Source organism: Synchiropus splendidus, chromosome 8, assembly GCF_027744825.2.
Source record: "Synchiropus splendidus isolate RoL2022-P1 chromosome 8, RoL_Sspl_1.0, whole genome shotgun sequence".
NCBI classification, from domain to species: domain Eukaryota; kingdom Metazoa; phylum Chordata; class Actinopteri; order Syngnathiformes; family Callionymidae; genus Synchiropus; species Synchiropus splendidus.
Genome location: NC_071341.1, coordinates 25,989,330 through 26,002,875, shown reverse-complemented (window position 1 = coordinate 26,002,875; position 13,546 = coordinate 25,989,330). Strand labels below are relative to the sequence as shown.

The 13,546-nt window shown below is 45.7% G+C and overlaps 3 protein-coding genes across 5 annotated transcripts; all 3 read right to left on the bottom strand.

Moving 5' to 3' along the window:
• Positions 1 to 967: 967 nt before the first annotated feature.
• snrpd2 (small nuclear ribonucleoprotein D2 polypeptide) lies at positions 968 to 4,127 on the bottom strand. 2 transcript variants are annotated; one of them, XM_053873614.1, is made up of 3 exons: positions 4,002 to 4,127; positions 2,606 to 2,785; positions 968 to 1,317 (listed from the first exon to the last, which is right to left on the bottom strand). In XM_053873614.1, exons 2-3 carry the CDS (start codon positions 2,755 to 2,757, stop codon positions 1,143 to 1,145), a joined length of 327 nt encoding a protein of 108 aa, XP_053729589.1. In that variant the 5' UTR covers positions 2,758 to 2,785; positions 4,002 to 4,127; the 3' UTR covers positions 968 to 1,142. The 2 variants fall into 2 exon arrangements, with proteins under 2 accessions (XP_053729589.1, XP_053729588.1); XM_053873613.1 differs by lacking the exon at positions 4,002 to 4,127 and adding an exon at positions 3,544 to 3,689.
• Positions 4,128 to 4,784: 657 nt separating this feature from the next.
• On the bottom strand, positions 4,785 to 6,626 carry foxg1c (forkhead box G1c). Its single transcript, XM_053873611.1, has one exon. It carries the CDS (start codon positions 6,624 to 6,626, stop codon positions 5,556 to 5,558), a length of 1,071 nt encoding a protein of 356 aa, XP_053729586.1. The 3' UTR covers positions 4,785 to 5,555.
• On the bottom strand, positions 6,250 to 11,762 carry polr2i (RNA polymerase II subunit I). Of its 2 annotated transcripts, XR_008415715.1 has the most exons (8): positions 11,608 to 11,762; positions 11,435 to 11,489; positions 11,243 to 11,316; positions 11,093 to 11,167; positions 9,589 to 9,640; positions 8,989 to 9,509; positions 8,795 to 8,882; positions 6,250 to 6,284 (listed from the first exon to the last, which is right to left on the bottom strand). XR_008415715.1 is itself a non-coding variant. In XM_053873612.1 (6 exons), the coding sequence occupies exons 1-6, from the start codon at positions 11,667 to 11,669 to the stop codon at positions 9,447 to 9,449; spliced, it is 381 nt and encodes a 126-aa protein (XP_053729587.1). In that variant the 5' UTR covers positions 11,670 to 11,762; the 3' UTR covers positions 8,871 to 9,446. The 2 variants fall into 2 exon arrangements, 1 of the variants encoding a protein (XP_053729587.1); XM_053873612.1 differs by lacking the exon at positions 6,250 to 6,284 and having other exon boundaries at positions 8,871 to 9,509.
• Between the last annotated feature and the right edge of the window lie 1,784 nt (positions 11,763 to 13,546).

Genomic DNA, 13,546 nt, shown 5'->3' with positions numbered 1-13,546 from the left:
GGCTCTGCTTGGAAACAAAGTGCGCCGGCATCTTGGGTTTCCACTGGGATCGATGGGGCCAAGGGGTGTCACGTTGCCCGTGGGGTCGAGTATCGGTGAGCGGCCGATCGCTATCATAATCACACTTCCCCCTCTCATCGCCTTCCTCCTGAATAAAACATCGGCCTTCCTGCTCACGGATCCCTGCGCTCGCCAAACTCTGGAGGGAGACGCAGAAGTAACGCGAGAGAAAGATGAGCTCTGTTTATCTCAAATGGACTTGATTTGACGGGGGTGGAGGGTGGGCTCACAATACTGAGGGACAAACACTGAAAGTTGTTGGCGCATCACGAGGGCCACCCTGCTGCTCCTCCAAACTGTTTCACAGAGGGACCAATGTGATGAGGTGGCCTCACTTTTGAGATGGCAAAGCCATGACTTAACCTTCACCAGGAAAATCGTCGGTCAAAACTAAATGAAAATGAACAGTGAGTGATCAGCACAGTGTTTTCAGGGACGCAGGCCGGGCCTCCACAGTGGGATGTCGGTGTTAAAGCCCAACTGTCGGAGGAGAAAGGCGACACTTGCCGTGGAGCTATTAGCACAATGAACAAAGTGGTCAGGAGGGGCAGCGGCCTGAAATGGAGCGCGCGGGGTGTGAAGTGACAGTCAGCACATCTGCTCTCATCAATAATGCAGCGGCCCTTTAAACGGCAGTTTGTCACGTATTGAGCGCTGCCGACTGAAATCAAGCTGGACACCCAAGATGCTGTCAGGGGAGAGTGACAGCAGAGGGAGGGAAGGAGAGGGGAGCACAAGCCAAAGTAAAAGTTTCACCCTCACTTTTCATTTCACCGCAGGTCAGGAGTGAAAAACTGAACTGTGACCAAAGGAAAAGACTCGTAATGTTACGGCCTCCTAATGTAACGTCCAGCGCAGGTGAGGCCAGCCTTTGAAGCAAAACATGTGCTTAAGACACAGAGGCATTTCTTTGTCGAGTTTATTATTAAAAACCAAAAAGACACGGTCAGGGTCGTGGAACAAATCAAGTTTCATTGGAGAAACACAAGGACTACTGGAGCAGTGCGACCCGAAACAAAAGACAAAAGAAACTTTCCTCCAACAGCCTGGAGGTGAAAGGAAAACAAAGGTGACACCAGAGTTCATTTTCCAGTGATGAGAGGATTCCTCAGCACCACAATGACAGAGTCTCCTCTCAGGAACATTTTCGAAATGTAGCGGTCCTTGTTGACGGGCTTGGACTTCTTCTTTCCTTTGCCACTCTTGGGAACCTCGGTCCACATCTCCTTCACGTTCTCCAGCACCATGTTGCAGTGTCTGGGATTGGAACAGGGAGGCGGAGACAGGGATTATGACCGACATGTTTTGATGCTTACATTGAGTCCATCCATTGTGCATGTGTTATTCAACCAAGTGCGATGCTGTGTCACGTTTGCTACTACTCGTATCCACAGCTTTTTCCCCCCCCTTTCTATTTGATGTTGATCATTCTTGATATTTCTGTTTTTAAAATCCTTTTCAAACAACAAATTTAGAAGATGAAAACAATCTGTAGACCAAACTGCTGCCACACAACGTGTCCTGGTTATTTATTATAATGTCCCTTTTCTTGACTGCCACCTCTTCAGGACCTTCAGGATGTCTCCAGGACCCAGAGACCACAGGTGGGATCAGAGCCTTTGACACTTGTCACCCTGGTCATGGACTGTTTGTCCCTCTTCCCTCGAGCATCCAGACCAGAACCTCCCATCACAGGAACAGCTTCTTCCCCTCGGCTGTCGGACTGATGAATTTGTGATCAACCTTTGTTGTTTGTGGTTATTTATTTTATGTTTATTTTATTATTATGATGATTATTACTATTATGTTCATGACTCCACCTTATTCCAAAGCAATTTCCTAGGAGGTGGGATCCCCACTGACCATGGATATAAAGCTGATTCTAATTCTAGATATTCAGCTAAAAACACACTGAAAACCACCAGAGGATCTAATCTCATCATGTGCACCTTCATGATGTGTGTTGTTTGCTGCTTGTTTCAATGTGTCGGATGATATTTTCTCTGGTGACGATAGGGAGGTGCGTCCGATCCAACGATAATCGAGATCGACCAGAGTTTCCACGATAATTCACTGTGAATGTTTCATGGTCCGGCCCTAATCGTATGTGACTAAAATTATGCTGTATTTTCTAGAGATGCAACAATGAGTCGATAAAAATCAACACGGACACTTGTTGTTTTCACTTTAAAACCATCAATTATGTTCTGAAACATTTTCCAACACGCAAATATCACAGTAGTTCAGACTCTGAAATCTGTTCCTGTGGACCACGTGTGAGAGGGAAGGGAGGGTGAGTACACCTAACAGCCGTCCCTGTGTGTCCAGATCCAAACTAACTCACATTACATTGAAAGACGTGGTTTAAATGGTTTTAAATCTCATCTTAATCTTAGCCAGCTCCAGGCCACAGCAATAATGGTGAAACACACTGCAGGCCATCAGTTTCAAGACACACGTGACTCAGGCGCATGACTCGACCCAATGAAACAAAATCTTCAATAAAATAAATAACAGTATGAGAAAAGGATCCATCAGTTGTTACCTGTCAAAAGCCTTGACTCTACCAAGTAGCTTCTTGTTGTTGCGGCAGTTGATGAGAACCTGAGTGTTGTTCTTCACTGACTGGGTCAGTACAGACAGAGGGCCTGTGTTGAACTCCTCCTCCTCTCGCTTCTGCAACTCCTCAGGAGTCATCTCTGACTTGGGCTTTGTTAACAGACTCCTGACATGCAGCCAAACAATACACAGGTCAGTGTGAGGCACATCAAATAAATATAATGCAAAACCAGACCACAAATGCTGAAGATTGTATAATAAACAAACTGTCACAAAAAACTGAAGGATACATCTCAATTGACTAAATGTTAACATTTACATAGTGATGGACACACGACACTCACTTTCAATAAAACTATAACTCATCTATTATTGAAGACACTGCAATATTTAGAGTCAAACACGTCACAATATTGCGGTTTGCATGAGATAGGGTGAAAACGTGGTTTAGAAACGGAAGTGTAAATGCATCGTACATGATCACACAAAGGCACAGAGGAAGACGGTAACTAAACACCGGGTCAAAACCAGTCAAAATGAAGTTAAACGATAGATCGCGACGAGTACAGTGATTCATAATACGATTGGTTATACGCTCAGTCAGATTTTACAGTAATCCAGAAACATGAAATACAGAAACAGCCACACAAAGGCACTTCTTCTTGGCTAGCTTCACAACATAAACCCATATTTGACGAACTTTTCCCACGTTGTAGAGCAAACATGGACCACGGGGAGCAATAGGAAATCGCCCGTTTGACTCAGGCGGAGAAGTTATAAAGTGCAGTTAGCCGATGCTAACCGGCCTAGCCTGCTAACACCTTAGCATGAAGGCTACCAGTTACCAGCCGATTAGCAACAGGAAAGGAAACACACAGTGAACAAGCGGTCGGTCACTCGCGCCGTCACGTCAGGTCAACTTACATGTTTGTTGGCGCCTTATGTTAGATGAGGTTTTAGAGGAAAAGCGCTGGACCGCCTCCGACAACCAAACGACAAAGCTACCTCGCGTGGACAAAAGCACTTCCGGGTGATCAAATCGGCGGTTCGGGCACATCGGACAACTTCCGGGTCAATTCAAGCGCAAGGACAAGTCCAAATCTCGTGGTTATCGAGCATGTTGGGAGCGTTTCATGTCGCCGTCGGGTGAATATGAAGGTTTTGTTGATTAAAAGGAAGAATATATATATATATATACTCAAACCTGGTTGAACATAACTTGGTTCAGATGACACCTGTTCGACAACTGTAACTGTGGTAACTGTTTCTGGTCAAACTGTGGAAAAGATGGTGCTTTGGTCTGAATAATAACGTGTAAGGCAGTTCCATATTCAGGTGTGGACTGACTGGTTGGTATCTCTTCAACACCCTCAGACACTCACCTGTTGGTCGTATACCTTCACCATAAACGCTCCTCTCTTGGCTCAGGCACCGGGGAACAAGTGTTGGTGTCAACACAATACTGAAGAGCTGTGCCAGTGTTGATACCTGACCCCGCCAAGTCTGGCTCTACACTGAGACAGTCATTGAACACACACAAGCAGCCTTTGTTCTACAGGATAAAGACACATTAAGGACATTCAGACATCTTTGAAGAGGTGACGGAAAGTTTGCACAGTCACATCAGCATCTTGTGGAAGATATCTAAACACAACAACACGGCCAGAGGAGGAACTGTGTCAGGACTGTTGGACAAAACACAATACTGCTCCGCTGAGATTCTTGTCTCACCTGTGTTTAACATGTACGTTGCAATGTAACCCCACTGTTTTTCATTTAAGTGAATACAAAACTGAGCTAGTATACTTAGAAAATCGAAGATTGAAATTATTAAATTGAATTAAAACCAGTGTCAGCAGATACAAATATTCTAAAGCCATTTTAAATCCTTTATTGCAAATAATGTCATGCATTACAGAGACAGTCCACACGTTTCAGAAATTAACATCCAGTCAACAATGGTTCAATGAAATCACCATATTTATATAAACGTGGCCTTCTCAACAGGCCCGCTGATGTTGGTGCAATATTTTTAGTAATTTGACACAATGGCCACAACATGATTTTCACATTTCACTTCCATGGTTATCAAAGTTAAAATACTGAATTGTTTAACATGTACATGGCTTTTTCTTAAAAAAAAAAAAAAAAAAAAAACCCAAAAACAAACACGAGGCCTCTTTGGTTTACAGTTTTAAGATTATTAACAGTCTTTAAAGTCAGACCACTGGTTTTACACAAGGATCATAGCAGTTAAGCAAGTTATAAATTATGAAGTTAACAAATTTAGCATTGTTACATATATATATTTCATATGGAAAAAACAAATTTCACTGCACTAATGTTACTTGCTCTTTTTTTTTTAATGGCATTGGATAACTTTCAATGGAAAAATCAACGAGTGAAAAGAAACTCGAAGAATTGAATACTTATTACAAATTTGTTTTTGGATTAAAGTGAGAGTGAAGCTTTCTTGACATATTTCAGTCACCGTTATTAATGCGCGACTGGCGTGAGTTTTAAATAATTCTAAATAACATATTGCTATTGAAGGTAAAAAGAAGAAGAAGAATACAATTGATGTATCTTGACAAGTATTAAAGTGACTATTTATATAAATTATAACGACACAGTACGCGCATTATTTATGATTGTTTTCAAATGAACAATACTTTGTCAAATTCTCTGTCCAAATGTCGCCGAGGGAATAATTCATATTTACCAACGAGCTGGAGGACCTTTAAATGCTTTTGAAATGGAACGAAAGTGTCTATGTTGTACACAATTGCATTTTGTGTCGTCGCCTGCCATTCATTTAAAGTTGGTATAACAGGCGTTAGAAAGCATGTGTATATGACATTCTGAATTGTTGCTACTTCCCCCCCACTAAACACGCAATAGCGACACATTTTAAACGGATCTTTTTTTTTGTCTGTCTATTTCTCAAAGTTCCAGCAAGCAGATGTGGCGCTGACTTGCGGGATGTAACTTTGACATTGGCCGCAACACCCCCTCCTGGAGCCAAACATTCCTGGCGCCACCCTGGTCGAGGCGCACTCCTCCTGACTGGGCCGCGGGATCTGGTGCGAGTAGAAGTAGCTGGCCTGTCCCGACACCACGTTCAGGGCGCAGGGCTCCGACATGTGCAGGGGGCGCGGCGGCATGGGTGCGGACCAGGCGGCGCCCAGCTGCTGACCCCGGCTCTGCGCGCAGCTGAGCCCGATGTAAGACATCTCCTGGTGCACCAATCGCTCCGAGTCAGCCGCACTCACCCTGGACCTTTGCGTGACGACGGCCGCTGCGTGGTGGTGGGAGAGCCGGGGGTGCGGGCTCAGGTAGCCGCCCAGGTGCGTGCGCACCGGCGCCGGCAAGAGAGGAGGCAGCGGCCAGTAGAAGGAGCCGGCGGCGGCCAGAGTCAGACCCACCGCCCCGCTGGAAGGCACGAGTCGACAGCCGCTTCTCTTCAAACCGAGCTTGCTTCTGGATCCCGGCACCGTCCTGCGCCTCAGCTTCCCAGACGCGCCCCCGATGAAGACGTCCTCGCTGCACGGGTCCAGCATCCAGTAGTTGCCCTTGCCCGGGTCGTCGTAGTGGCGCGGGACTTTGACGAAACACTTGTTCAGGCTCAGGTTGTGTCGGATGGAGTTCTGCCAGCCGGCCCGGTTCTGCCGGTAGAAGGGGAAGTGGTCCATGATGAACTGGTAGATGCCGCTGAGGGTCAGCCGCCGCTGCGGACTCTGGCGGATCGCCATCATGATGAGAGCGTTGTAACTGAAAGGCGGTTTGTCGGCTTTGACCGAAGACTCCTGCTTGTTGGTCACTTCGCTCAGGTCCGATTCCTCAGCGGAACCAGGGGCTTTGCGCTCCCTTACGCGCTGCTTGGACAGACAGTCCCGACTGGAGGCGCGAGTCCCCGGGTCACGCAGCCCCTCTCTCCTCCACAGCAGGCTGTTGATGCTGAATGGAGACTTGTGTGTGGCGCCATCAGCAGCCTTCAAACCCTCCATGTCAAAGTGAACTGACAGAGTGGTTCAAGTGGATCGCACGTGTGAAAGCGCGCTCGCACCAACAGCCGCGCAGCCGACGCGCACTGAGCAGACGCGCAAGTGCGCACGCTCTTTGTGGATCAGACTGAGCAGGAAAAGGTGTCTCTGCTCACAACTTATAGTCTTAAAGGTGCAGCCTGACATTTGTCCTTCATCTGATGCCAGGTCCGATCAATTGTACACGTAGCAAATATAATTTCACAGTCAAAACAATGAAAGGCCGTCACTACACATTGGTGAGGTTTGGAAAGAAAAAGAAAAACAGCGCGCAACAGTGGACTCCCTTACGACTGCATAATAACGTATATGACAGATTATTACTACGTAATAATACTGAAGCGATATTACTGCAGATCCAGCTTTAGTGACGAACGAATGCCATGGCACGTGCGCGCACACAGGATGTAAAATCGAACTCAACAGGAAGTCCGTGACACCTTTCAGATTTAACATTCAAGAAATTCGCTTTTCAGAATAGTGCTACTGTAGAATATTGTGAAACATTTTCACTCATTTTTGAGTCTGAGGATTTTAAATTGCAGAAATAAAAAATGGATTGTAGATTTTGAAAGATCAGACCTAAGAGCAGGAGCCAATAAATGTGTCTGATAGAGCAGCTTAATGGTTCAAAATGATATGTCTGAGAGTTGAGATTAAAGAGAGCTCACGCTCAATCTGGGTGACTGATCGATGAACTTTCAGGTTGAATGAAAACACTTCCGTGAGTCATGAAACTGAAGCCTCTCACGGGTCTTGCCCTCCGGCTGCTTCGCTCTCATCCACCTTGCTCCGCTCACCTCTGCTGACACCAGCACTTGGCTCCACTCCCCGCTGAGGAAGGAAGCGTTGATCTGTTGATGGCACCCAGTTCAAACCCCTGCTGTCTGAGGAGGCGTGTCATGGTGATCAAAGACGACACCACCACCGACACACAGAACGTGTGTCGCGACCAGGCCGTCCTAATCTGATACAGCCTCCCTCTGGTTACCTGCTGCTCCAGTCAGGACTCGCAGGGAATATTTTTCACCACACTCAAGGCCTGAGCTTTAACTTTGTAGTTATTTGAAACCTGGTATAGATGAAAGGAGCAAGGACCCATCAACTGCAAAAAAAAAAAAAGGATTCTCCTCTCATGTAGCAGGTCAGAGAGTTGATGAAGAAAATTATTATTGTTTTTAATTTGCGAGACTGTGATTTTCTAATCTCTCTTCTTTCTAATCGTCGTCTTGACTCGCTCCCCGCTGCAGAGCTTCCTTTCACTCTACAGGTCGCTGCAACTGACTCTCATCTCCACCCTGTCTGCACCCTCCTCTTCGCCCCGCGGGCCTGCAGTCACACAGTAACATCATAGGCACTGCCCATCACATCAACTGTTTTCACGTCCTGTCATCCCAGCGTTGATCGCTGTCATTGGCAAACATCATGGTCCCAGGGGAAGATGAAAAATAGATATTATTATAGATTATTATTATTAGGGAAGGTCTGATCAGGAGTATTGCTGCCGATCACCGATACCGATCACATGGATTGACAATGAATTTGTAATCAAAATGATGAGACCTTCTGTGTGCATGATGTGAAAACATGGACTTTAAATCATTATAATTCTGACACGTTTTATATACCTCTTCAAGCAGGCAAAAATAGAAAAACCTTGCAGAAACTATTGTGTCAGAAGGACAACTGAAAAACATTTCATTTGATGTGAGAAATCTCTAGAGACTGTGCTATGTAAATATTGACAATCCCATCAGTTGTTGTGATCGGCAGTGACAGGTAGTGATCAGCATTCACAGATCTCGCTGAAATCACCCCATCATGATCGGCATCCCTAATTATTATGATGATGATAAATATAAATCTTATAGAAAATCGCAATAAGAACAAGTCCAAAATGAAAACCAGATTTACCCAATTAAGTCTTCTTCATCCAACTTCTGATCAGCAGGAAGAGCTACTTTTGAACTACCGACGTGGTATATGGTAACGTATGTCTATTGGTATACAAGGTGCGCGCACACACACACACACACACACACACACACACACAGTATATATTACTACAAGACCAAAATCAACAACTGATTCACCCCTGTGCTGGAGAATAACAAGGTCAGAAATCCATGTACCTGGAGTGGGCTGAGAAGACTCGCTGCCACACAGTCCACAGAATATACCAGACGTTGTTGAACCGCAGGCCATGAGCACCTTTAATATCTATGAATTAAAAAAATAATTGAATGGAATCCAAGTATAAATTACAGTATCTGAACACAGAATACTAATTGGGATGCATTGACACTGGAAGCAGAGAAATGTTCACCTGTGTTGTTGTTGTTGCAAAATGCCCAGAATTTTGGAGAAAACAGTCAAGAAAAGGCCTGAAGTTGTTTGTCAGGTTCCAACACCACATGTGTTTAACGCTGCAGCTCAATACTGAAGTGAATTGTGAAAGAAGGAAGAATTTATTGGACACTTTAAGGAAAAGGGTTTGACAAAATGACCAAGACAAATGAAATGAGCAAAACAGAGATTGGTTCAAAGAAGACAGACTTGTTTTTCTTGTTCACTGATTTAAAGACAAACCTGTTATAGTACAATTGAAAGCTGCAATAAAAGCCATGAAACAAAACTGACAGAGACACAAAACAGTTCATCCACAAACATGAAAATGAAGACGACTTGACAGTTATCACATCTCCACAAGAATGGGCTTCCTCTGTAAAAACCACAGAATCTCTCCTGATGAAGAAGTCAGTTCAATGGAGCTGGACTGGCACTCTATTCTGTCCATCTGTGGCCACAGTGTGGCGCTGTGCAGACGTAGTAGAGTCTCATGGCGTCCTGTCAGCAGAAAAACTCATGAAAATACAGGCCACACAGCGGACCAACTGCAAAGCACACGACTGGACCAGAGGTTTACCTCGGCCTTCATACTGTGTGACTGGAAGAACACTGCCTCCTTGTGACCGCACCTAGGATGACACGTCATGTCAGCTTCAACACAAAAGCAGAGCGCAACACCACCAAGTCAGCATTAAGGACAAGTCGGTTCATTCTGAACAAAGTTTGGTCTGCCTAAAGCATCGCGTCAAAACTTGGCCGCCAATAGATTCCACCCAATGCTTAAGAATAACAGCCACTTTTGAAACATCTTTTAAGCGTGTGATTCTTAACTACATGGCTGGAGCCCATGGTTGGGCCATGAGCGCCTCCTAGAGGGCTGATAGAAGTTTATTTGTTTTACACCTTTGGTCCCTGAGATGCTCAGTTTTAATCCATGAGCCACGTATGGTGGCAGCAGTGTGTCACTGAACCGACTTGACAGCTGCAAATCTGTGACAGTTACCAACTATAGAGAAGTTCTTGAAAATGCTAAAGAAAGTGATGGCGCCCCCTACAGTAAACACCGTTCATGAAAGCACCTGTTGAAGCAGCTTTTTTTAATTAATTTGAACATTTTATGGCAACACTTTCATTTACACTTTACTTCTATCTTCTGAATGAAAAAATATATACGTTACATTCAAGCAATATATATATATATATATATATATATATACACACACACACACACACACACACACACACACACACACACACACACACACACACACACACACACACACACACACACACACACACACACACACACACACACACACACACACACACACACACACACACACACACACACACACACACACACACACACACACACACACACACACACAGCTTGGCCAAAAAAGAAACGGTCGCCACCAAAAAAAGGGTCATACACTCTAATATTTCGTTGGAACACCCATAGCTTTGTTTACAGCACGCATTCGCTGTGGCATTATTTCGATATGCTTCTGCAATGTCACAACATTGAGTTCCATCTAGTGGTGCATGAATTTTTCACCAAAATCTTGCACTGATCATGATCGAGTCTGACCGCTGAACAAAGCCTTCTACAGCACGTCACAAAGATTCTCAATGGGGTTCAGGTCTGGACTCTGTGGTGGCCGACCCATGTGTGAAAATGATGTCTCATGCTCCCTGAACCAGTCTTTCACAATTTGAGCCCGATGAATCCTGGCATTGTCATCTTGGAATATGCCCGTGCCATCAGGGAAGAAACAATCCATTGATGGAAACAACCTGGTGCGTAAATTTGATGAACATGACTTGCCTCTGGTTCTGCTGCTGGTTGGACTTTTCCATGAAAAATATCTTGGCGCTGATCACATGCTTTCATGTCATTTGACAAGGTTTTGGTTTGTTTACATGTATATGGTTATTGAACAGAAATGAAATGACAGTGATGAATCAGTCGAGTTGCTTGAATGTGCCCTGGATGTGTTTGCTCAGGAAAAGGTGAGAGCTGAGATCCAGCCCTGTTTAAAGCCAACAGAGGAGGAGCAGAGCAGAGCAGAGGCACTTACTTTGGACAGGGATGGTCTTCTGTTCGGGGTAATGTCGGGTCCTGCGACACATCAGCGATGATTTGTGTCAACTCACTGAAGAGGATTAAGACGCATGATGAGACAGAAATCCTCTACACAGTGAATCGTCAACGTCTTGCCAACACTCACTCAACCTCGTGGGTGATCTTGTTGACGTAGATGCAGCTGTTGTCTGCCTCCTGCTGGTAGTCACAGTTCCTGCACTGCGAATGACACGCCACTTATTAGACGGGGTGCGCTGAAGTAAACAGCAAGTCAAACACGCTGCACACGTTCACATCGCGCTAACTACACACGAGCGTGTGGCAAAGCAACACTCACGGCATACAGCAAGATCCGGTTCTCCTTGTCTTCCTTGGGGTACAGCATGTTGTTGCTGGAGACACAAAGCCACAGCGTCACAGTTATCCGTGTCAGTCTCCTCCGAAAAGGAAACCTATCGACTAGCATCCGCAGCTAAGTGGCTAGCCTCCACTTAGCTGTTTTAAACGTACCATTCTTGACAAAACCGGATGCCAACGAACCCAGGCTCATAATTCCCTCCTTCTAAGTCCATTCTCAAGTAGAAACACAAACTAAAATCGATTAGACGCGATGCTCTGGTGAGCTGTTCTCGGAAGCCGCGTCTGACTGAGCTCGGCGTTTGAAAACAGTGCGCGGGCGCATGCGCCAGGGATAACGGTTTGAGTGGAGAGAGAGCGCCCTCGAGAGGCTGGAGGACCAGCTGCACGTCTCAGTCCCGGCCGAATCGTGTGTGTTAGTGGCGTCACATGTGAACAATAATGCAGTCTTCCTGTCTGCTGAATGAAACAAAAGTTGTGTTTTTATTTGTGCTATTATTCATAAGCTGAATCAGTGCATTATATACTGCGTGAAGAGATGAGGTGGAGATATTTCCTGGGGCATTTAAGAAATAACAAAATGAACAAAATACATGAGGATTGTTCTGTTGCTGTAACAGAGACATGTGACACATGCTTCAAACCAAGATGAAACCAGGCGTGAAGATTGCAACTGTTTTTATTGGCAAATGTGGTCACCAGTTCTCCGGCCACTAACCCAACCGAACCCCGACAAACACGGTGTCATTGTCCTGCGTGGCAAAGATGTCGTTCCTGCCGGGTCCCCACAGATTCACTAAGACCTGGTCCTCCTTTTCCAGCCTGAACACGCAGCTGACACTGGCCACCTGGCTGCACTTGTCCGGCAGAGAGGTGTGATCCAGAGACACCACCTTCTTTCCGTTCTTGCAGATCCCGCACTGACCACGGCCGTACACGGAGGTGTGCACGGTGAAGTGGTAGAGGCCGTCCAGCGGGCAGGTGAAGACCCCCGTTCCAGGGCTGTAGCCCCCTCCCTGGTTGATCAGCACCGTGGCGAACCTCAAGACCCCAGAGTGGCAGGGGTCACCGAGGGCTCACTTGGCCGCGAAGGCCACTGGGCCTGACGCTGAAGACAGGCGTGGCGCTCAGTTCATGCTGGACTGACGCTTCCATTTCAGTTGGAATCTGAACCGATCCAGAGGCCGCAGATCTGCCAGATGGAGTCCTATGTTGAGTATATCTGGAGGAGGAGTAGGGTTGTCACCGCGTCTAGAATCCTGTGCCATGGACCTTGACTTGGTCTGACAGCATCCAAACCTGTTGAAAAATAGGTCTCACTACATTTTTCATGCGGTAATTACAAGCAAAGACACCCACTTTTATACCGAGTTCTCCCCCCACCCCCAACTCTCGGTTTGTTTCCCGCCGCGAGAGCGCGCACGCCTACTACGCAAGAGGAAGAGCATCGCATGACGTCACGTGACGCTCCTATTTCTCCACAACCGGTGCATCTGACTCATTTCACAGATAAACACGTCTTTCATTGAGCTTGGTTGGAGGGTGTTTTACTGCCGTGTTCCCGACCTGCGGACACGTCAAGCGTGTGTTAGTTACGCAACACACTTCAGTCAGGAAGCAGCCGAAATAAAAAAAAAAACAAAAAAATGATCTTTCAGTGATGTTTTACCAGTGTGCAGCGCTTAATGGTTGGAGAAAAGGAGCAAAAGAAAACAGTGGATAACATTGTTTTAAGGTCTTTGAATGGATCATCACACGAGGAACTCGGAATGGAAAATGGAAATAGAGACACGCTCACCTCTGTTCTCCTTGGAGCAAAACACTGGGTCTTTTGGACCTGAACCTCTGAATTCTGCTGCGCAGGGTGGGAAGACGAATCATTTGGAAGAAGGAAGGATTTATGGAGCAAATTGGTAGAGTGAACGAGAAAACAAGAAGAAAACAAAACCAAAAGAACAAAATAGAGATTGATTTGAAGGTAAAAGAAGAGAGAATTGTTATGACATGGAGATTCTTAATAATCTATCTACTTTTGTCCTCAACATGCTGATATTATCCTGACTGACGCGCTTATTTATATACAGTCTGGTAT

Coding starts and splice junctions, on each gene's coding strand:
- snrpd2 (XM_053873613.1), bottom strand. Junction 1,318..2,605: donor AGAGTCAAGGCTTTTGACAG/GTAACAACTGAT, acceptor TTCCAATCCCAG/ACACTGCAACATGGTGCTGG.
- foxg1c (XM_053873611.1), bottom strand. CDS start 6,626: ATGGAGGGTTTGAAGGCTGCTGATGGCGCCACACACAAGTCTCCATTC.
- polr2i (XM_053873612.1), bottom strand. CDS start 11,669: ATGGACTTAGAAGGAGGGAATTATGAGCCTGGGTTCGTTGGCATCCGG. Junction 11,490..11,607: donor ATCCGGTTTTGTCAAGAATG/GTACGTTTAAAA, acceptor TTGTGTCTCCAG/CAACAACATGCTGTACCCCA. Junction 9,641..11,092: donor GAAGACCATCCCTGTCCAAA/GTAAGTGCCTCT, acceptor GTGTCATCCTAG/GTGCGGTCACAAGGAGGCAG.